Source organism: Aplidium turbinatum, chromosome 1 (assembly GCF_918807975.1).
Source record: "Aplidium turbinatum chromosome 1, kaAplTurb1.1, whole genome shotgun sequence".
Taxonomy (NCBI): Eukaryota; Metazoa; Chordata; class Ascidiacea; order Aplousobranchia; family Polyclinidae; genus Aplidium; species Aplidium turbinatum.
In genome coordinates, this window is record NC_137472.1 from 57,294,287 (window position 1) to 57,317,419 (window position 23,133).

At 39.2% G+C, this 23,133-nt stretch overlaps 1 protein-coding gene across 1 annotated transcript in view; it reads right to left on the reverse strand.

Moving 5' to 3' along the window:
• Positions 1–18,328, reverse strand: part of LOC145767632 (uncharacterized) — a 28,389-nt gene extending 10,061 nt beyond the window's left edge. Inside the window, exons 1-19 of the mRNA XM_082579489.1 lie at positions 17,126–18,328; positions 15,419–15,578; positions 13,961–14,119; positions 13,287–13,413; positions 13,027–13,108; positions 12,066–12,261; positions 10,579–10,706; positions 9,246–9,431; positions 8,837–9,011; positions 8,041–8,144; positions 6,986–7,143; positions 6,344–6,494; positions 3,410–3,624; positions 2,727–3,011; positions 2,261–2,426; positions 2,003–2,118; positions 1,548–1,691; positions 1,134–1,210; positions 623–735 (exon numbers count right to left, since the gene is read on the reverse strand). Coding sequence (XP_082435615.1) covers positions 623–735; positions 1,134–1,210; positions 1,548–1,691; positions 2,003–2,118; positions 2,261–2,426; positions 2,727–3,011; positions 3,410–3,624; positions 6,344–6,494; positions 6,986–7,143; positions 8,041–8,144; positions 8,837–9,011; positions 9,246–9,431; positions 10,579–10,706; positions 12,066–12,261; positions 13,027–13,108; positions 13,287–13,413; positions 13,961–14,119; positions 15,419–15,578; positions 17,126–18,328 — 3,945 coding nt within the window. The remainder of the gene's footprint in view (positions 1–622; positions 736–1,133; positions 1,211–1,547; positions 1,692–2,002; positions 2,119–2,260; positions 2,427–2,726; positions 3,012–3,409; positions 3,625–6,343; positions 6,495–6,985; positions 7,144–8,040; positions 8,145–8,836; positions 9,012–9,245; positions 9,432–10,578; positions 10,707–12,065; positions 12,262–13,026; positions 13,109–13,286; positions 13,414–13,960; positions 14,120–15,418; positions 15,579–17,125) is intronic.
• Between the last annotated feature and the right edge of the window lie 4,805 nt (positions 18,329–23,133).

Below are 23,133 nucleotides of genomic sequence, written 5' to 3' on the forward strand. Positions count from 1 at the left end.
GATTTGCAGTCTGGGTGTGTTATTCGAAAAACTGTGTGGAGAAAAGCGTGACAAAACGTTTACGATTGACTACATCTCAGGAAATCTCTGGAGATCCAAAATCTTTACATTTTTCAAAGAAAATAATAAAACACCGTGCAAATTTTAGGACAATCATGACCGCACACTTCTCTTATATGCACATTCCCATTTTCTATCATTTTCTTCAGTAAATCAGAACAAACACATGATTTCTTGGCACAAATATGATAATTACAAGAAATCTACAAAACCGATTTTGTTCTGAAAGCTCATAGAAAACAAAGATGATAAATCAATGGACAGATCTCATCTCAGAGACATGGCGCACAGACCTTGCTGTCTGGAAGATCCCTAAACGATTGGGAGGCGAAGAAAAAACTGCTTATGACAAGCACATACGTCAACTTTCAGATTCGAAAAGCAAGGCTGGCATGCGTCAGATATATTCAACTTTTTATATGTGTATTACGTAAGGTAATAACATAAAAAGTAAGGTGGAACATGCCATGAGGATTGACATGCGGTGACCGTCCATGCACTCTTGACATGAAGTAACCTTGTTTCGTGTTCTCGGCCCCGTATAACCCGAAGTAACCCCTACCAATGCTAATCTTGTGGCAGTGGCAGTGAGTGTGGCTTTCGTGTCATTGCCCGAGAAGGTTTTTGACAACAGTGGCTTTTGAACTTTGACCTTCACAGGATTAAACACAGGATCTAAAATGATATTAAAACAATTATCAAGCAGGTATGGAACTTAATGAAGAAATTTCAATAAAAAGATAACAGAACAAACTTTGTTTAGAGCAAATTCCAGACGTATACAAACCAACAAAGATGCATTCAATGCATCTCTTATGTATTCATAATAAACAATTTAAACTTGAAGCAAAACAAATTGTGAAAAATTTACCCAGAACTTTACTGCAATAAAAACTAACACTTTAAACCAAGGAAAGTTAGAAACAGATAAATGAAAAATTCTTAAAAGTTTTCAAAATGTTTCTCATCAGAAAAATCATCCCAGCCAGAAAATCAGTTACTTTTCACATTTTCTTCAGACGATGAATCAATATAAAAGTTTTGCGAGCAAGATAGAAATCTGGTATTCTCACCTCCAGAATGGAGATTTGCAGTTGCATCTTCTGGTTTATACTTCACAGTGACGAGGTTAATTGCATTTGATGGAAATCTGTTGAAAATAAAACCAGTTTAATCAAGATGTAGCCAGTTTTAGTCGACTCAAAATTCAATCCAATCAAAAGAAGTCATTGTTTGTCAAGCTGATCAAATTGAAGCTTGGTCAAAGATTAATGTGACAGGTTTCACCTTCCCAGACAGCAAAATCCGTCCCTTTTACATTGATTCAACGTCTGCAAACGTTGAATCAATGTAAAAAATGACGGATTTTGCTATCAGGACTTGAACAAATATACAAAAAAACCACATGGTACTTTTGCGCATGAACAATCCTTTTACTACTTTTATAATTTATTAATCATGGTAAACCTTGAAAGTTAAAAGCATACTTTGTTGCTTTTTGTCTATCAGTCGATTTTTGCGTTGACTCGGGTTTCTTTTGGACGTGAGAGAGGTCAAAGGTCAAACTTGAAGACGCGAGGTTCTTTTTAACGTCAAGGACGGGATAGAGGTGATACAACTCCATGCTGCATCTGTAGTGCAGACATAATCATAAGTTGTTAGATGATGGATAATATTCGAAACTGGTCGCTTCCAGCTGGAAACCATAAACTTCAGCCAAAAATACGCAATCCGGAAAGACAGTTTCTCACCATCTTCTTCTTCTTCCTGCTTTTTTCCCGTGACATTCGGTAAATGAGACGAAAAAAAAACAGGAAGAGTATGTTGTACTGATCAGAAAAATATTAAAGTATTAAATATTAAAAATATATTAAACATATCAAAGTATATCAACTCATGCAGACACAGATCAAACTTCAAATGATCTCGCCAGTTCGCATACTTTCTTGGCGTTCCATCATCATTAGGAGGGATCACGACCACCTTGACTCTGTCGGATGTTCGAAGGAGATCCAATATCTCTTCATGGCTCATCGTAGCCACGGCGACTTTACAGATCTGAGATTGAATCTTGTTATAAATATGCAAATTTGTATTGGTAGGTAGAATGATAAATTATTATCGTTGGAATCTTTAAGTTAATTTTTTTCTGAATAAATCACATCGAAAACTAAGTTGGGAAAAATGTCAATCAACAAACCTCAACCAATCGCGAGCTTTGTTTCAGTCCGTCCAATGAAGCGTAACCGTTAGGCTCCACCTCCATTATGACGCCTTCATAGTTGATGTGCAGACCAAGGCTGCCTTGAGCATTGCGTCGCAACTGGCGATAAATAGTCTGAGCACCTTTTGTGAACTTTTCCAATCTACAACAAAACATACAATTTATTTATCGAGTTCCATTAATTACAGTTGTAGAGCGAAATGCATATGCCAGAAATAGGGCTCTGCTGATTCTCCATGCATTTTTAATAATAAAATACTCAAAACATACAAGCTGGCTTAAAGGCACTAGAAAATAAATCAACAAAATAACCTTGTTTTCAATCAAGTAAAAATAAGTTAGTAGTTATGTTGAAGGTACATATTCCAACAGTAACATGGCTTCCAGCCAAAAGATAGTAAATTACTTCAAATAAGCAAACACGTATCTTGTTATCTTGTACCTGAGCGTAATCTCATCTCTAGCTTCTACTTCGTTAGTGTATATGGAAATGCGTTCTCCTCGTCCGTAATAGATATGGAGCTCTCGTTGGCAGGTCTTCAACTGTTCGTGGTTGGGTGGAGTCACGGTCCATCCCAGCACCGCTTGGCAGGGTACGCTGAATATCAACTGCTTGGTCGCTTTCTCAATGACCAACAGGACGCAGTCACTAATCCCAAGCATGCAGGGAACGATCTCGGAACGACTGCACAAAGAAAGGGTTGGGTCATGAAGCTGTGAAGGGCGACTGCGATAACAAAAACAAGTTCCAGATAAGTCTCGCAGAATCATAATCTTTTCATAATATTGCTTTTAAACTTACTGCGCAAAACGTTTGAACATATTTTGTGTGTAGAAAACAATCTAACAGCTTTAAAGAAACACGTAGTTGCAAGAAAGTTCTATTGTTCTTTAGGATCAAGCAAGGCATGTCGTTTGACCCACATGCAAAAAATCAGTTATGTATAATTTGCATATTCCCTTCCAGACTGTCTGCAAACCCAACTTTCAGTAAGCACCCATCTAACGATTGTATTTTCCCATTCATTTTGTTACATCACACAGTGATAAAACGTCATGCACTTTTATTGGTGTCTCCATTTCCCAGTTTAAATATTAAAATTTCTACCAAACAACTCTACTCACCTGTAATCATCAACACTGATATCCCAAGTCAGGGCTCCGTGGCTGTTAATCTGCGGCTTTAATTTCGGAAGCTTTTCCTTGTTTTCTCTTATCCGCCGTGACGCAGCTGATATGGAGAAGCGGCCGAACCTTGGTGTTCCTTCCAGACCGTTCTGAGTTGAACTGTTACTGGCCAAATCCCGAAGGTACTGCTCTCTGGTGTTCATGGCCAGTGCCTGGATGGATACGAGCAAAGTTACACTGGTGGTGTTCAAGAAGTAAGCAACACGAGACTCTAATCATTGCCACCTCTCGGGAAAAGTCATCAAGTATAATCCGTTATTTTTACATTATTTCAACGTCTATAAAGAATGAAAATAAAATAAAATAAACATTTTGCAAGCTGGGCAAAGTTATTGGAGGAAATGCAAGCGGAACTTGATGGGTGCTCAAGATGCAGGCTATTAAGAGGATTAGCCTCAAGCCAAACAAAGGAGCCGCATTAAAAGAACGACTCACTGACTTCAACACCATTCGTCATAGCACATGACTAGGGAACTGTGTTCTGAAAGCTAGTGCAATTCGCTATTACTACAGCGAACTCGCAGCATCAAGCTAAAACAGGTCGTTAAAATCTACACTGTGAATTAAAAGTATTGTTGAACAACCGCAGAAGACCCTAGGAAATGTAGAGTGTATTATCTACATTGGTGCCTTGCTGTGACAGCACGCAGGGAGAAAAGATAATGGAGTTGTCCCATGCATGGTTAGTAGGGTGTTTCATTTTTTCACCATTTTTGAAATTCAAAATGCCTGGGGTCCCATCTGGTGGTATTTGGGGAAAAAAGTTTACACCCCAAATTTTTTTCAATTATGACGTCATATTGAGGTGGTCCACGAGGTTTGAAATTTTTGGGCCTCAAAATCTCGAAATTTGGCCGTATCTCCGGAACCGCTCATCATAGATCGACAAAATTAATATCAAAATGCGCAGAAGGGTCGGTTTCCTATACCTGATGTAGAGAATATTAAGGTCTATCTGCTTCAGAAAAAAAGTTATTACAAAAAATCTGATTTTCGGTGTATTTTCTCCTGATGAACAGAGATCAGGTGATCAAGATAAAAGTTTTTCTGTATTTTTGCACTCTGAGAAGCTGTTATTGCGGAATAATAGTTGGTGTTAAGGTTTCAGTACTGGGCTTGCCTAGTCTTGCTATCTGGTTAAGCAAAGCCTCATGTTGCATTGCTCCGGGACTCTTCTTGGCACCGTCCACAAAAGAAATGACATGGGAAAGATATATTTCGTTTATGTAGAACATGCATTAAAGGGTATGAATATCATGACCAACTTCATTATTAAAATAATTGACCAGTCGAGTATTGACTCCGGACTTTTTTCCGTGTTGAGAGCAGTCGTATCAGCCATGACTGAATATACTTGGGATAGGTGAACTCTGCAAGCCTCCTGGATGATGGTGCCAAAAATCAGTTCTGCAGTGACCAACACACTTTTAGGAAAAGATTTAACAGCAAGCACACTTTCGTGCTTCATGCCATTATCATCAACAAGTTGGCCCAAGAAAACGTATCGATCTATTTTATCGACAACGCGCCCATCATAACATAACTGCATGGCAGAAGCTGAGTTGAGAAGGTTCTCACTTTCCATCAGAGATTTTTCTCTCGTTTTTTTGTCGTTGGCGGTATACTGTCGAAGGTGATGCAGCATTGCAGCTACTTGATCTTTTCCAAGAACCGACCTCATAAGATCTGACTGCTGGGGTACCGAAGTCATCCTACGATCAGCAAGTACACAACTTCTATCATTTATGGAAAAATAATATACTTTCTTGTACACTTTTCCCCAAACAGCTGGTTTCAGAGGCTCGTATTCCTTATCATCTTCCCAATTCATGTCACCATCAGAGTCGCTTTCGCTACTGTGTAGACATCTAGCTACTTCATTTCTTTTTCTCTGTTTCAAACATAGTAGTGCCGATGCTTTGGCAGATTGTATGCTAGAAGTGCTAGGTTTCTCTGTTTGCTAAGCACTGGAAGACCAGCTTTGTTCCATATGCCAACTACATCTTTCAGCAGTTCATCTTTTAAATTTTGGAAATGAGGTATTTTCTTAAAAAACTCAGGATTAGTTTCGGCTACTTTCTTCCTCAAGTAAAAATAGTGACTGACTATGTCTGAATTCAGGGGAAGCACATTTATCTCCAATACCTTGAAGTTTTGCATCAACTTACTAATACCTGACCTTAATGCCATAATGACACTTAATCTAAAGCAGGTGAGCAGCATAGCCTACCTCTTCCTCAACAGTTACATTAATATTATAATAGTACTGTAATACCGGTACCTTCAAATTACCATTTCATCTCTTGCAAAACGAACAAGGACTATTATTACGCAATAGCAGCTACCAAGATAGAAAAATACAGAAAAACTTTTATCTTGATCACCTGATCTCTGTTCATCAGGAGAAAATACACCGAAAATCAGATTTTTTGAAATAACTTTTTTTTTGAAGCAGATAGACCTTAATATTCTTTACATCAGGTATAGGAAACCGACCCTTCTGCGCATTTTGATACTAATTTTGTCGATCTATGATGAGCGGTTCCGGAGATACGGCCAAATTTCGAGATTTTGAAGCCCAAAAATTTCAAACCTCGTGGACCACCTCAATATGACGTCATAATTGAAAAAAATTTGGGGTGTAAACTTTTTACCCCAAATACCACCAGATGGGACCCCAGGCATTTTGAATTTCAAAAATGGTGAAAAAATGAAACACCCTAATGGTTAGGTGTAAGGTGTAAATGTGTAAGGTGTAAGGCGCCACTATCTGTTCGTAACTTCAAGCACACCTTATGTTACGGTGGAAAGCAGGAACGACTCTGCAACAGTTCGGGCACCACTGACTTAAATTGTTGTATACAAACTCACTTTAAACTTTCCCGTGGTGTGTGCAGTGTTCTCTCCGTTGATGAGCTTTGTGAGGAGAAATTCCCTGAAAGTTGAGGAAGTCGGGAACACGCAGCTCTCTGGAATGGAGGGCCCAAATCGGGGGATGTTTCGGGATCTTGCCACGGCAACACTGGAATGCATTTATATAAATTACCCCCCACAATGTATAGTGAAGCATATAAATTACCCCCCGCCTTAGTATAGTGAAGCACGAAAACGTAACCATGATAAGCAATGTGTTTTCTTCCTTTTTAATAATAATAATGCTTGCTTTTATATAACGCTGTATCCATCGCAGAATGCTTTGCTCCTCAGCGCTTTACACAGCGGACAGTGCCAGTTTTTCGATAAGCCTAATTGCTGTTGATCTCCTGTTCTTCCCCACCAGTGATATATTCAAACAGGGCCAACTACATGTAGGCCAAAACAATAATGTAACAGCAAGAGTGTTATTCGTGTTTGAAAAAGTGACTATCAAAAGTTTTTGTTAAATTAAATCATTTTGATACTTGAAAAAGAGCACTGCCACATTAGAACATTACTATTCAATGCTTGGGGGTTGTGCACTACTTGCAATTATTTCAAACGGTCCATTAAGAACCGAGTTATCACAGTACAAACCTGTAGCAGGTGTTGGGCGTGCACGGGTTGCGCACACGGACAACGACAAATACATGTTGGAAGTGAGACCGGATGTACTTGGGATTGAACGGCTCGGAACCGGGTTCTTGGAAGACGATGGTGGCGATGTCGTTACCGATATGACGTTTCCTCATTAACTGTGATCAAATAATATACTCACAGTGTCAACGATTTCTTACTGTTTGTTAACAATGATACTGTTGCTGCTAACTATTACCACACGTTTTTCGGTAGCAGATTGTGGCAATGAATTTCCAGCGATAGATAGACAATGGCGTTTCGCCCATAAAGCTGGGCTCATCAGTATCACACCACTGAGCTTTGTACACAATGTTAATACCACTGTTAATTTAAACAAAGACTAAAGAACTTATGGATATGCTAGAGATGAGGGAGACTATTGAACAACTTGTCAGGGCAAACGGAGTGAGATGATATAAACAATAGACATGCACAAAAGAGGGAGAAGGAAATTTTCTTCGAAAGGCATTGACTTTGAAGGAAGATGAGAAGAGGAAACGGGGACGTCCAAAAATAACAGATAAAGAATGAGACAAAGTCGGACGGAAGGAAGAAGATGCGATGGACAGAATGAGATGAAGGATATGAACGAAGGCAATCGCTGCAAGGAAAGAATCGACCACCCCAAACTTAGTGAGGACAAAAACGAATTTGGATGATGATGATGATGAAATTGCAGAATTATCTTCGAACTGTGAAAGCCTCTTCTAGAGCATTATACTGACAATTTCGGCTTTGTTTGTAGCAACAGTGGTGTTCGGTCACAGCTATTGTGTACATTGATTGATGCGACATACTCCATAAGTGAGGTACGCGCTAATCTTTCAAAAATATCATAAAACGAACAAATTTATATTCAAAATTGAACATGGTGAAGCATTTGTGTGCAAATATAAAATGAAACAGCGGCAACAGAATAAAAAGTAAACTTTTAAGTAGATGCATTACAAGAGCAGTTCTGCTGACGACAACGAGGTTAACCATAACCAGATGGAGTTAGCGACAACTCTTACCTGCTGTCTGTTGTTAGGGGTGAAGGGAAGAAGTGTGGACACGTGGAACATGATGTCGAGTTCGTTGAATGTTGTGAATACAGATTCGGATCCAGTGGAATCCGCTAAACACAAATCAAATCTCAAACCATCGGCTAGCTCATGGAGAAACTTATTAAGACTTGGGCATTAACAATTCCAACAACTTTTCAATTTTTGACATTATTCTAAACACTCCATTATATACAGTTGAGTTATTATTTATTAACATAGTTATTTATCGAGTCAGATCTTAGGCCTAGCGTTAATATAATCGAAACGACCTTAAACATTGTTTCACACTGTCTTACAAATGGCTGATTGTTAGAAGTTACCAATACGCCACAAACTTGTTGAGACATTGACAGACACGTATTTTTTAACACTTCTTGCAATACCATCCTATCATTCTACACACCCTACATAAAACACATCATCCTGCTTTCTGCGAATGTCCAATTAAGCCTTTAAATTTGCAAATACAATGAAACAACACAAACTTTTCAAAGACCTGTTGTTTGGTTTAAAAAAGATTTCCATAGCTGAGTGGTGAGAGCGATTGCTCGACACTCACATGAACACTGGTTCGACACTGCTCAAAAGCATGCGGCTGTTTCTTTGACTGGATATTTAAAGGCATGCCTGAAGGTGGACACGAAGATTGACTTCCTTGCCTTCCGGTCTACTTAATCTAACTCTTGTACCACTGAGCGCATGCCTAAATACGACCAACTAACTCAAGATACTACCAGTGCCCAGCTTATTATCAATAACTTACTTTTAACGTCTAGACCGCCTCGGAATTCGTCAAAGCCATTCAACTTGACCTTGGTGCCCAACAAGTCAAGGAACTGGTGCAAAGCAGGGCTGCCATGTTCGTTGTTATACATATCCTCCTCAGTGGACTGACCAGCACGGCAGTAAAGGATTCCAATCTTGTACGCTTTGTGAAGCTAGAATGGAACCAAGTGATAAAAGTTGTAATTTTAACTTGTCTAGAAATTCTAAACATAAGTAGTAAAATGTATTGACCTTGAAGTAAAAAAAACAAAAAAACATTAAAGTCAGCACATATTGAGTAACTTTAATGTACAAACCACACTCTAATGCGTTGACTCTGTTTGCTGGCAGTTTACAACAGTATCTTTAAGACTGCTTTGCAATGTTGTAAAACATTTTCAACTTACATTTTGCTTGTCAACTTTCATCAATTGCTCGTGGACTTTCGGAGTTGCTACCGCCACCTTGAGGCAAGACATATTAATCTCAGGGCAGATATATTCCAGCACGTCTTTGGCAGGAAGACCTTTGTTAGGTGCATGGCGAGATGAAGAAACAACATCCTCAAGGATAGTTCCGCGTAAAGTACAAAGCTGAAACCAACGTTACTGGGTGTAATACCGTACACAACACGATGAAGGTTAACTACCCAGCTAGTAAAATTAGTACTTTTTACCAAGGTTGTGGAGTCGGACGAAAAATATACGTCTCCGACTGCTCGGTTCATAACTGGTCGACTCCGACTTCAGTGTTGCCAGATTTTTCTGAATTTTTGTCCTTTTCTATTTAAAAAATTAATTTCAGTCAAATTGTGATCAAAATTTAAATGGCGAATTTCATAAAAACTAACAAGAATAAACACTGAAAATTGAGTAATTCAAGAACAAACACTTCTATTTTCTGGTCAAGTTTCAGAGTGCAATACGAAAAAGGAGAAATAATATTTTGAAAAAAGATTGCAAACAAAAATGTTGTTCAAGATTTATATCAAGCCGGACAGGCCAAAATCCTTTTGACTCCACAGCCTTGCTGTTTACAATGGTTCAATGTCTAAAAACGTTAAATTAATGTAAAAAGTAGCCTACTAATTTCGCTAACTGGGCAGTGCATTCGAAGATATTGCTTTGTACTATAAATGCAGAAACTTCTGCTGAGGAAAACAATTTGGTGACCAAACAGTAAGAGATAGATAGAATTGGTGATAGAAGACAATAGTGCAAGAGAACTGGATAGAACCAACCCCTACCACCAGGAAGATTGGCGGAAAAGCGGTAAACACTGACGGACCTATGCTAGCAGTAATAAACGCCAGACCTCGTCTACTGCAGATGACGATGATGATGCGGTAAAAAGTTAAACTAATACGTACTCTTTGTCATTTGCATGCCATCTCAAAACGGCGACTGGACATGACGGTAGGCTAGGCAGGTACCAATAACAATCAATCAGAGCTGTCAAAGTCATGAAGAAACTCACGAGGAAGTTCTAAAGGCCTAGCTGGAAAATTTATCTTTATGGTGTTGGTTTGAAGTAAGTTCACGTTGAATAAATATTAAACAGTTGGATTTTGCTGTCTGGGGCGCTGTTGCCATGACAACTGTCTTAATCTTAAACAAAATTAACGGTCAAAAAAACTCCTCAGAGTCGGAAACCAATTCTATACCAAAATCCCTTTCAGCGTGAATGAGATAGATGACGAAGCTAAAAACAGCCAAGAGTCATCAAGCAGCCACCTCTTACCTCACAAGTCCGGATAATGATGCGATACTGGTAGGCTGAACCGACACCTTGGTCCTCCAACTTCTCCCGACGGAGGCTGATCACGATGGGACCGTATTTTTCATCGATACCGAAGAAGTTCTGGTGATCTGCGGAGGAGAAAGATCAACATCCAGTACATCTTGTATAGAAAAGATACGTACAACGTTGGTCACCAGTGATACAAAATAGATGACTGAGAAGAGAAGGAGGAAGAAACTTTCTCCTCGCAATTTTTAAGTTTTGTTCCACCAATCAACTCTTCAACAGAAATGATATATTTACGTATATGAACTCTACCGTGACTGTGACAAATTTGCTAACGTCATCGCTTGCTACATTCACAAAACGCAAGGTTTTACGTATGTAGTGTAGTAGTACAGTTTTAATCCGGTGACATATGTTTGCACATAATGCATTTCAACATTGAAAATATGTGACTTTCATGATTGACTAATATTGGCAACAGTTAGACCGGTTCCCAACCTTTTTAGGCTTACGGCACCCTACTAAAAAAGAAAATATTTTGTAACACCCCATGGCAGGCATGGCACACCAACGATCTTTCACCTCGAATGCAGCAGATCATTGAAACCAACTTTAATTGTTTCATACCAAAGACTTTTGTCTGTGGTACAACAAAGTAAACTCTTACCAAAGCTTTATAATACGCAGTGATAACAAATGGTATTGATGCCTTTTCTGCTTAACTAACAGCTCTGATGCAGTGTGGAAAAGAGTAGGCAAGCTCGCTTGCTGTGCCCTTGGGAAAGGCCTTTGGTAATAACACTGTTATAAACAAACATGATAATAGAAACAGCTATTTTACTTTCAAGAAGATTGAATGTCACTTTGAAACGGCCTTTAAAAAAAAACGAAAAAGTTTTTTTTTTAATTTTGAAGTCACCCTGAAACTTCATATAGGCCCACTGCTCTTCTATTAGCAGACAAAAAGAATAAAAACCTTTCCATGCGCAGCATTCGCCTACTAAATTGCTACATTCGACAATCAGCACAACTTGTAGTGCGTGTGACATCAAAAAAAAAAACAATAACAAAAGAGTGCCATACTAGGAATTTGTGACCACGATACGCATAAGGCCAGCCTATATACAACCATACATTGTATAATGTATATGGTAGGCTCTGGAGACAGAAAATTGCCTGACAGAAATGTAACGATGACAATCGTGCAAGAACATTTCCTCAGCAACATTGATCTAGGCAAGCTGTTTGAAAACGGATGAAAATTGAATGAAAAATAGCTCGCGGCACCCCCAGAATATTGCAAATGGCACCCCAGGGTGCCGCGGCACCACGGTTGGGAACCACTGATAGACACTACAAAATACCAAAATAAAAACGTTTCAGTCGTTCTGACACAGTTGCGGATGACTTCGATCAATTTGCGAATAACCGTAGTGTGGCTTGAGACAAAATAAATTTTTCAAACCTTGGGCACTACGCACCTTTGTCGAAAAAGTGGGTCTCATAGTACTTAGCACCGCCATCTACCCGCTCAATTCCAAAACTCACACTTCCGCTAGGAGGGGAATTAGGAGGAAGCATCTTGTCCGTATGTCCGTGTTCAACCACATTCAGGTACGTGTGGTTGGTTAGGACGTTCTGGGCCTGCCTGGTTGATGCGTCACTGTGGTTTCCAACCTATACATCATTGTAAAGTTTTTTACATAAGTTTTACGTAAAAAACGACAATATTGGTACGAGGTAAGCTTTTTCAATTGTGATTCAAAAGTTGTGAGAATACCACAAAGGAAAATCCGTCATTTTTACATTGATTCAACGTCTACGGACGTTGAATCAATGTAAAAATGACGGACTTTGTTGTTTGAGTTTAAGTCACAAGTTGTAGGGATCCATTTTATGGATCAAATTGGCGTGACCCCCTTGACTTCATGCATGACAAGTGGGCCAAAGTTCTTTGAGACAGAAATCGTATTTTATATTTAAAAAAATGCTCTTCTTGTGGATGTAGTGTTGAGGAACAGACCGCAGACCACATCATCAACGTTCGTGCCATCTTCAAGCCACCGAACGAAATGGAAGGTCTGCGTGTCTTGAAAATTGGTCTGGGTGAATGAAACCAAAGACTGGCAGGCGGCAGCTCCATAGTAGCCGTCCGGGTCCGGGAGCACAGTGAATCAGGAGTGGTAAAGGAATAGACCCACGGTTCCAGAGGCTCACACGCCAAAGAAGAACAAATTTTAAAATGATCAATATACTGTATTTCCATTCGCTAACATCAGGCGAAGACTCACAATCACAAACAGCAAAGAACGGCGAGTAAAAAATCTTTTTTGCTTTAATGTTTTATTTTATGACTTCAAATCAATGGACAACATTCTTTTAATGTTAAGCAAAAGCTGTTCGCTGTGGTAATGCACAATTGCACAAACTAATCCTTCTCACCTGAACCGACATGCCCGAAGTGGCGGATATGCTAACCACTCTATCAGTCTCACCACCAATCTCATTGCGAAAGTATGGACAGCTGGAATGAAGCAAAAACAATTAACTTTCAGACAAACGAAAGTAGAAGGGGGGGGGGGGGGGTAATTTTAATTTCAACTTTAGCCCTAATTTCAGGATACAATAGAACATTCTAAGACCTCTAGGAAGAAAATTTGAGGTAGTCTCTGGGTACATGATAAACATAAAATGAAACATACCTTGCAACGATGTCGTTGTACTCGTTGTTCTTGAGACCCTCATCATCATCCAGATACATGGATACGTCCTCCTGGCTCCCAGCAGTGCTTGATCCTTTGCTCACTAAGCTGTCCGTGCTAGCTGCAGCTGGGGGATGCAGTGAATGTTTTACATTGTCTCCAGCCTTAGTTAGATATTTCTCAGCTTATTAACCAAACTACCAAAATCAGTATTTTTTTACTTTGATTCAACATTGGCAGACATTGAATCAATGTAAAAAAGACGGAATTTGTTAGCTAAAAGCAGGTATCGGTGTGTAAAGATACCAAATTTTATTTTAATTGAGAAAACACTTAGTGTCGCAGTGTTTACAGTGTTGCATTTTTATAGGTAAACACGCATAGCACGATTAGCGCAATGCGTACAAACCATAATCAAACCACCAGTAAAGGCGTTCCTTGTCTAAAGTAACTTTTCTATTTTTAATCGTAATGAAGTCTATCCTGACACGACTTGATAAACTTATTCTTAACTATGCTGGATAAGTTAATTAAATCGATTCAATTGCAAACTCTTTAGTCTAGTTTGAAAAGAATTTCAACAATTTTGTAATTAAACGACTTATAACACCATACAGAGATGATGGTAACACATTCGATTGTGAAACGTCTATCGGAGATATTCATTCTTGTACCTGCAATGGCGGCTGCCTTGCTCGCGCCCGAAGGGGTGTTCTTTCTTTTTAACGTTTCCATGGCAAGAAGAACGTCTTCAAACGAAAACAACATGGACTGCCAATCGTAATGAGCGAAATTGTGACGTCGTCGTCTCGCTTGCTCGGTCATTTTCAAGTCTGAAGATTTCAAAATGTCAGATCTAGTAGTAGCGACCATGTTACAGCTTCAATATGATCCAACCTCCGTTTGAGAGTTTACGTTTTAGGGCTAAGAAGAGTATCAGTTTTTAAGACTGTTTCAGGATTTGGGCTTTGTTATAGTCAAGACGCAAGAGCCAGACAAATGTGTGATAACGGATGGCACCATAATTTTGCTGACATTCTTTGGCAATGAAAGGTATGATTAGTTCGTTCGTTCTTCGTTTGAACCTTGTTCTTCGCCACTTCAAGGGTCGAGGGGCTCTGCCTTTTACCACCCTTGGGCAGTGGCGGCGACGCGGTTTAAATGTTTGGGCAGGTGTCGAGCAGCCATTGAATTGATTCGTCATCCAGTTCACGCAGTCCACGCACACCATTTGGCGCATGGTAGATGGCGCAGTTACAGATGGTGTGGTTGCGGTTTTACTGATTAGTTTTACAGTAGAACGTTTATTTGAACGGGCAGGGACGGTGCAATAAGTTGAATTCCTTCGCAGCCGATTGGTTGCAAAGCGTTGATTTTAAAGAGCAATGTAGGTCAAACAAGATCACAACTGCAGAGTGAATGAGTATGACACATTCTCCCTCAGCGGCTACACATAGTGCAATCAGTATGTCACGGTAAGATCAGTAGCAACAATGGCCACCATTGTTGTAACCGCTACTTGGCAGGCAACAAAATATGGTCAGAGGTTCATCGGAAATTAAGTGTTGCCATTAAAGCGTTGTTGCGCTTAAGGAAGTTGTTTGTACGACCGTTAGTAATGTTTCCGTCTCAAATTGAAATATTTAAACCATGGCGACCTTTTTACACAGGCCATGCCTACGTGCAGCTTAAAATCTGGCTGGAGGCCGATCTGTTAGTAGCCAAAATCGCTAGTATAAGTTGATAGTTTGAGCAGTAGTTAATAAATGTAGTCTGTGTGTATATTTTGTGTAACTTTGAGATACTTTTGTGCTATTGTTACCACACAGATAAATGGATTACATTATGGCACTCGTGCTGGAAATCCAAAAAGCGTCTGGTAACACTGGTAATAAGAAAAGATTTGTCATTTTTTAAACGTAATATTATGAGTTTTGCAGTAATTTGAGATTTAGTGATCACGATTTGACAATATGGATTCTCAAAACTATCATTTCAAAATGGATATAACAAAAAGTTAGCTTAGACTTCAAAATTAAAATTACATCGGCCTTCAGTTTGCACGTTGGCAAGGCATATGGATCGCTATGATTTAAACAACGAAACTAAACGGCAATGAAAAAGCCACATACTTGACTGTCGAAGCCGTTCTTGAGTGTCCTTTTCATTTTGTAATTTGTTCAATAAAACCTTGTGATCAGGCACATCAGACTTTGATCGATACTTGTCCTTACTCCTCCTGTGAGACTTAGGACTCGATGCTCCACTGACCCTTGGACTTTCACTGTGACCCTACAAAGGAAGACCGGCGTCAACGAGAGGTTCGCATCCATAAATGGTAATGTCAAATTATTGACAGTTTTTTTTTAGATTTGATACTCTTTAAGTGGTGGGATGGCGCAACGGATAAGGCGTTGGCTTTCCAATCATGAGAACCTGGTTCAACTCCCGGCTCAAGCTGTTTGTTGAAAAACACCGCTCGCTTCCACCAGGGTGTAATAAATTACGTGGGCATAGTTGATGAAAAACAAGGCGGTCGAGTGAAAGGAACTGGACAAGTGGCCACCATACTCTCGTTAGTGCCGAAGGTAGAGTATAATCGGAAGCTTATCTTCTCATTCCCCAAAGTTCTATAACTGAGTGTGGAATCTTTACCTTTACTCTTTATGCAATGCATTTATGCAACCTTTGACCAATGAGTAAGATACACTGTGTGCATTTCTATTCGCCAATTGAGTAGGTACAATTTGAACACCTGTGTTGTTTTGTTTATTTAATTAATATTATGTCCAGAATACTTTGAAGTGAATCTTGCCGACAACCAAACTTGAAAACAATCAATTCTGACTTCGGGTTTTCTAAAACATACAAAAAAATGTTAAAAAAGAATTTTTTTCACACCTTCTTAACGTAGGTTTGCCAGGTGTGATCGAATTATGTTACCACTAGTTTAGAAAATTAGTTTACAGACGTTGAAGCGACAAAACAATTTTATGGTTGAGGGCAGACCTTTGACATTAGACGAAATTCAATATTCAAGCGATTGAAGTTGTAGCTAGACTGGAACAAGATATTAAAAGTACAATTTGACCTTTTCATTCATTCTTTTTAACTCTCTTTGGTTGCATGTGCATTGTCTTACATTAACTAGCTAGACAAGAAATAGTTATGGGATCAAAATTCCTTATAAAGCAGTTATTCAGACAAGCTAACAAAACATGACAGCAAAGGAAGAATACCGATGATGCGGCCTGAAAATACATGTAACGTTTTATGGACTTAGATTTTCCAACGCAGAAAATGTAGGTTATTTCAAAAGCATTTCGCAATATTACATTCAGCTACAATGCTTTGAACTTTTTTCGGGGCTGACCCTAACTCTATAACACTATGACTACTAAGCAGTTGAGTACTTTAACCTCCACAACAACCTATTTACCAAAAAAATGTAGAAATAATAATTAGCTTGCCGGTAAACGTACAATAATACAATCGATTATGAAGGTTTTTACCAAATACGTCCAAGTTAAATCTCTCCCGAGAAACGTGACACCGGCCCAGCGGTTGAAATCACTGATATTGATACACAGAGAGTAACTGTTGTCGGCAACAGCAAGTCGGCTGCATAGCCGAGTGTTGAGAGGCCTCGTACGACGCTCTAATGGGCACAGGTTCGACACCGCTCATGAGCATAGCTGTGTCTTTGGCAAAACATGTAAACGCATGCTACCTGAAGGTGAAAGCAATGACTGACTTCCTTGCCTTCTCGTTTACATTATCTAAATCTTCAATCACCGGCGTAAGTATGGCTACAACAAAAAACAACAAAACATATTTACCTTCTTGAAAAGTGTCGAAGAAGGGGAGAGGCTGCGTGGGTCAGTTCCATTCTTGTTCTTCCGGTACACTTGCACCAAGTCGTTCATGGCAGGATTTTCCTTTCTTCCTATGTCGGACAGTGACGATGCGCTGCCGTAGCTTCGCATGTACGCTTTCGACAAAAAGCTGCCACCATCTGTGGAGTCGTAACTTTGGGAGAGCTTAGGCTGTATATCCGCACCATCGTCGCCTGCATCACTGTGGGATCTCTGACGTTGTAGTGACACTGGAGATAGCCTTTTTGAAGAATCTGCTGTTCCAGTTGCTTTGGTATAGTCAGTTTCGGGGATCAGAGCATAATCAGGTTCGTGACCACCGATGGGCTTCCAGGACGATCGGTTAGGAGTGCCTTGGTGTTTCGGTTTCGCGTGTGGCAGTGTATATGAGATTTTGTATTCCGACTTGCTTTCTGGCCGCTTCGTGTAACTGAGTTGCTTTTCGTACAAATGGCTACTGACTCGAGGCAACGGCGAATCTGTACTGACTCCATTGGTCGGATAAGAGTTGTTTTCAAATTCAATAGACTTTGTCGCTTTCTTTCCACTTTCTTCAAAATTACGTGGCACAGTGTTGTAACGGTCGAGCGAACTCCTCTTTCCTAAAACAGGAGAATTTGAAACCTTTATGGTGAATTTTTCCAAAGGTGTAGCATCAGTGGAAGGTACAACGCGAAGTTGACTTGAAAACACGTCATTGGCAGCATAGGAAGACGACTTACAACGAACTTTAGCTCCGCTGTCGCCTACGGGTTGTTGTTCATGAAAACGTTCCTTTCTCGGTAATGTTTTAAACTTGGCACTTTCTTTGGTACTATCTTTCGTATCAGGAATATTAACAGGTCCTGTTGGTTTAATCCAACTTGCACCATACTTGCTTGGCGAGGGCGACACAGAGGTTGAAGGCTGTGACCATCCGGGGGACTGCACTGAAGAAACACCCTCTGATCTCCGTTCAACTGTCCCTGACCATCTTTTATTTTCAGATTTTGTGCTTGGTGAGTCACGTGGGAGATCACCATTGGACAAACCAACCGAGTTGTAGTAATTTGCAGCTTGTTGCGCCCGGCGACGGACCAGACTGATGATGTCGGGCTGTGCTTGCACTACAGGGCCTCGTGATCTCCCGACAGTGGATGGGGATATAAAAGCTTGCCTATCAGACATTTTGAAGCTAAAATTATCGAAATATCATCCTAAGGTTCCTGAAAGAAAACAAAAGTTGATCTAATTGATAAACTGACCATTTTGTTGTTCAGAAAACACTTACAATTAGCTGAACATACAAGCATATAAAATATGTCAACAAAGTTTTACTAAATCAAAACGCATGCATAGTATAGCAAATACAGCACATAAAAAACTCCATGCTTGCACTTTGTCTGTCGTTGGTGTATGTAATTGTATACGCCAAACCAAAAAATGTTCAACCACTAAACATATGACAAATCCCTAGCTAATAGTAACTAAAGCTTCTACCACACACCGATGGATGTGACATGTCAAGGTAACGAATGCAAACTGCTTCATTATAGCAAATGAAAAGATCCTCTTGCTACAAGACTACAAGTGAGTAATAGTCACATTTGTGTATTGCAAAGAAAATTGGAGATACATCTTGTAATTCATTATTGACTGAATAACATACAAACTTTATGTGAGCAAAGTGTGGAGAATAGAACGTATGCAACGCCAGCGGTGGCAGCTGTAGTTAAACCACGAGTAAAACCGACACCTGGAAAGAGGGGTGGAATATTGTGTTTCGTAGAGCAAACAACGAAAACAAGAAGCAGTCACTAGAAGTTTAAACAATTTTAAGGTAACCGGAAAAAAAAACAAAATCATCTCATACCAAAGTATACAAGAAAGCAACTCCAACTGAAGCATTCTGAATAACCACAAAAATATAACAAACTACTTCTCGTATCACTCACAACGAATTGTTATGTCCATCATCAAGAAAGAAAGAAAAATAACACTAAGCAGGTCAGCAACTCAGCATGCTCATTGCTATCTTCCTTCACGACAGAACGATGCTTTAAGTTTAAAGGCTGAAACTCAAAAAAGCAAACTAGGTCAATGGCAAGATACCTATCAAAAACAGTGTGAAGCAGCTTGGTAAACGATAACGGATTGCTGTCACAATAGCCCAAGGTAAAATAACGATATCAGGGCACTTAAGATGATAAGCTGTGATCGCATATTTAGTGGATCAATTGTTGTCTACTGACGTTGCTCGATGATATATAGGCAAATGAAAAAGGACAGAAAACAAACACTTGAAAAAAATTTGTCTTTAAAGTATGTACCCGTTTGAATGTTGTATTTGATGTTGGCAATCATGATACGTTTCGTCTTCATTTCGTACAAGCTTCATGCTGCTTTAGTATTGTTAGATTTGTCATCGTTAAAACTGCATGTTCAAATTCTTCGAACGCATAGTCTTGAAGCGAATAAGCCCATTTGTTGAACCACATATAACTCCCGAACAAGCTAGTTTTAAAAGAAATCGTAATGCTACTGAACAAGTGCTGGCCCTGACATTACACATTAAAACTAGATTCGATACAAAAAAAAGGCTGGTGTAATTTTTATTGACCTATCCGCGGCATAGGACACAGTTCGGCGTGACGGTCTCATGCTCAAGATCGCAAAACTTATCTAAAAAAACAAAAAGATACTTCGACTCCTCTACAAAATGACATGGCCTCGCTATTTTCACGTATGTCTCGGAGGAAAGACTAGCAAAGAATATAAAATTAAAAATGGAGTTCCTCAAGGATCAGTACTGGCACCAACCCTCTTCAACGTACGGAAATGTGATGTCTCAGTGATATGCCGACGACAACTTCACTCAAACTTGAATACGCCGACTGGGCTATTGCCGTCCAGTCCAAATCTTTACAAGCAATAGAAGGAACAATAACTGAAGATCTATCAGGACTAAACGATTATTTTAAACAATGGTACTTGCGTATGAACACTGCCAAAGCAGTTACAACTTTTTTTCATCTTTACAACCACCTTGCAAAACTGAGACGAAACATTGAAACAGACGGAACAATGCTGTCATATAAAAAAACATCCCGTGTGACGTTTTCCCATTTGTGGAACCTAAGCTCCAAAAATGGTACTACCGCCAACCTTGCCAAAGTGCTCAAACTGCAAAGTGAGCTTTGCGCAACGCACAGCAAGGTGCCTCCAGTAAAGTGCTCAATCGGCATAAGCCAAGATATTATATATATATATATGTCTTTTTTTTTTGTCTAAAACAAGATAAAATGAAAAATATGTCAAGCTCATCGACATTACTAAGTTTTATAAGTTTTGTGATGCAGCAAACTACACTTTCTACCAAAGTTTTACTGTCAGATTTATAAACTAAAATAACAATCATTCTTGGCTGAAATTTCAAGAATGCATGAATTTGTCCTAACCGGTGCTGTGAAATCGAGAGAAAAATGTACGATTCCGGTTTATTCCCGGCCGGCTCCGACTCAGGCCACGTCAAAATCCTTCCGACTCCGACTGCACAGCCATTGTCCTCGATATTTTCAAGCCATGGTCCGACAATATTTTTATTAACATTGATTTCACATTTGTAGATGATTCAACATTCCAGAAAATACTCTGCAATTGTTAAATTAATGTAAAAAAGACCTGATTTTCTGACTGGGTGGTGATTCCAAAGCAACCAGCACACAGCAAAAAAAATTCAAATCAGCAAAACAAAATTCCAATCACCGCACGCCGTCCACACAGCAGTCAAACGAAGCAGTAAAAATATTCTCATACGTGAAACAACACTACGAACATAACTTCCGAAAAAATAGCGATGAGTTATTTTCACATATTGCTAAGGCTTTGCAAGCAACTAAAACTGGTAAACCTGGATGCCTTTCGATAAAAAATATAAAACATGACTAACGAGAGAAGTAAGGGTTTAAAAGGTTTCGTTTCGTGATCAAAATTTTAAATATTACGAGGTTTGTGAAAATTGAAACCAAAAAACAAGAATTTTTTTAAAACAACAAATACAATTTTTTTGTATCGAGATTTCTTGTGAAATGACCCCAAGGCAAAATTTTTTTTGTCGAAATGGAACAAAACTTGGCTTAATTTTGAAACACTTTGGCTTCATACAGCCCTACATTCAGTCGATTTTGTTTTGTATTGTATCGTTTTTATGTAAATGGCTACAACCGTGACCCACGGAATGCTACAACGTTTCAAAAACGTAAATTGTTCACCGGAGTAATGGTTATCCAGTAAATCGAATGTTTTGCCGTGTAATCAAATTTGAAAACAAATTTTCGTACGGTTTCAGGGTCCATTTACACAAAAACTCAAGGCTTCAATTTGAAATCACAGTTGATTTATGACTAGCTTGGATTTTTCAAGCGAAACAACCAGTAGTTGAGCAAAAACAAACAGGCGGGCGTTTTCTTTTGTTTCAGCGTGTAACGCATACAACGAAAGAAATGACTTTGATAAGTTGGCTAGGAAGTTATCTGAACTTCTTGACGTCATACCAGCACATTCACAGCAACAACAATCGAGCTGTTTTGTTCAAACCCCGCTAGCAAATCAGCTTTTTTTTAATTGTTTCAAGTACTGCAGACGTTGTACCAATGTCAAATAAGGACCGGTTGCAGTCTAGGAAGTAACCAAAAGTTACTTCAAAAGTTTCTTCAAAAGTTTTAAACCATGGTGAACATGTAGTGATGCAGGAAACAAAATGGAAAAGTAACAAAAAAAGTCTTTAATGTCCACATATAGAGCAAGCGATTTTCAACCAATTAGAATGTTCATCCTGCTGTTAAATTAGAAAAATTCAAAAGTAGGTATATGTTAAATAGTAAACTGCCGGTTGACTGCTTTGATAAATCTGATCTTAATAAAAGAGTCGGTACAGTGCAGTTATATTTATACAACTATAATACCATTCGCTATCTCCGCTTGCAGCAGATTGTGCATCAACATGGGTTACTTGACAGGGTTCCATGTGATTATACAACTATGCTCAGTCTTAAACTGCATATAACGGTTTACTCTCCGGCAACGCACATTGCTGATTCAAAAGACAACACCAAATGTACTAACCATAGCGATCTATAATTCTATATATACATGCCTTGCCAATGCACACCAGGCCAAATATGCGTTTTATGTCTCTTTGAAATGATAGTTTTGTGAATCCTAATTGTGAAAGTGTGATCACTGAATCTCAGAACTCCTGAATTTGCTTTAAAAAAAGATAAATGTTTTCCTGCTACCAGACGCTCTTCCGATTTCCAGCACAAATGTTAAAACCTAGTACATTATTAGTATAGTAACAATAACACAGAAGTTCTTCAAAATCATACAAAATATACACAATGACCAGATCAATTCCTACTGTCCCAGCGATTCTGAATACTATTATGCGTAGAAGATCGGCCTACACTTAAATTTGAAGCTATAAGCAACAACTATACAAGTCGCCATAGCACATCCTTTTGTTGCTAAAGTAATCAACACTTGCCAGGACTGCATTGAGACCATTAGAAAACAGCCAAACGTTGATCCCATCATGCAGAACCAACTCCTCTACTTTGTAGGCTACAGACGGTGTACCCAATGGCGATACCCTTTGCAATGTGATCCTCACAGTGTAGAAACTAACATGTAGAAAGTGCCCCTCCCATAAGTGCATGGTCGGGCCTGTGCAAGGACGGTTCACACGCCCCCTATTGGCCAGTTACGCCTGCGATTGACCGATGCAAACGAAATATCATCGACCATTAAATTATCAAGAAAAAATACCAGGAAATCGAGTATGGGGTGGGATGACGCTGCTGGTTTCATCGAAAATGTTTGTGCACAAAAACAACGCTTCAAAAGTTGATAGGAATTCATGTTAATGAGATCAAAACTTAAACCAAATAAGATGAAAACTGCGATTCAATCAAAAATAACATGCATTGAGAAAA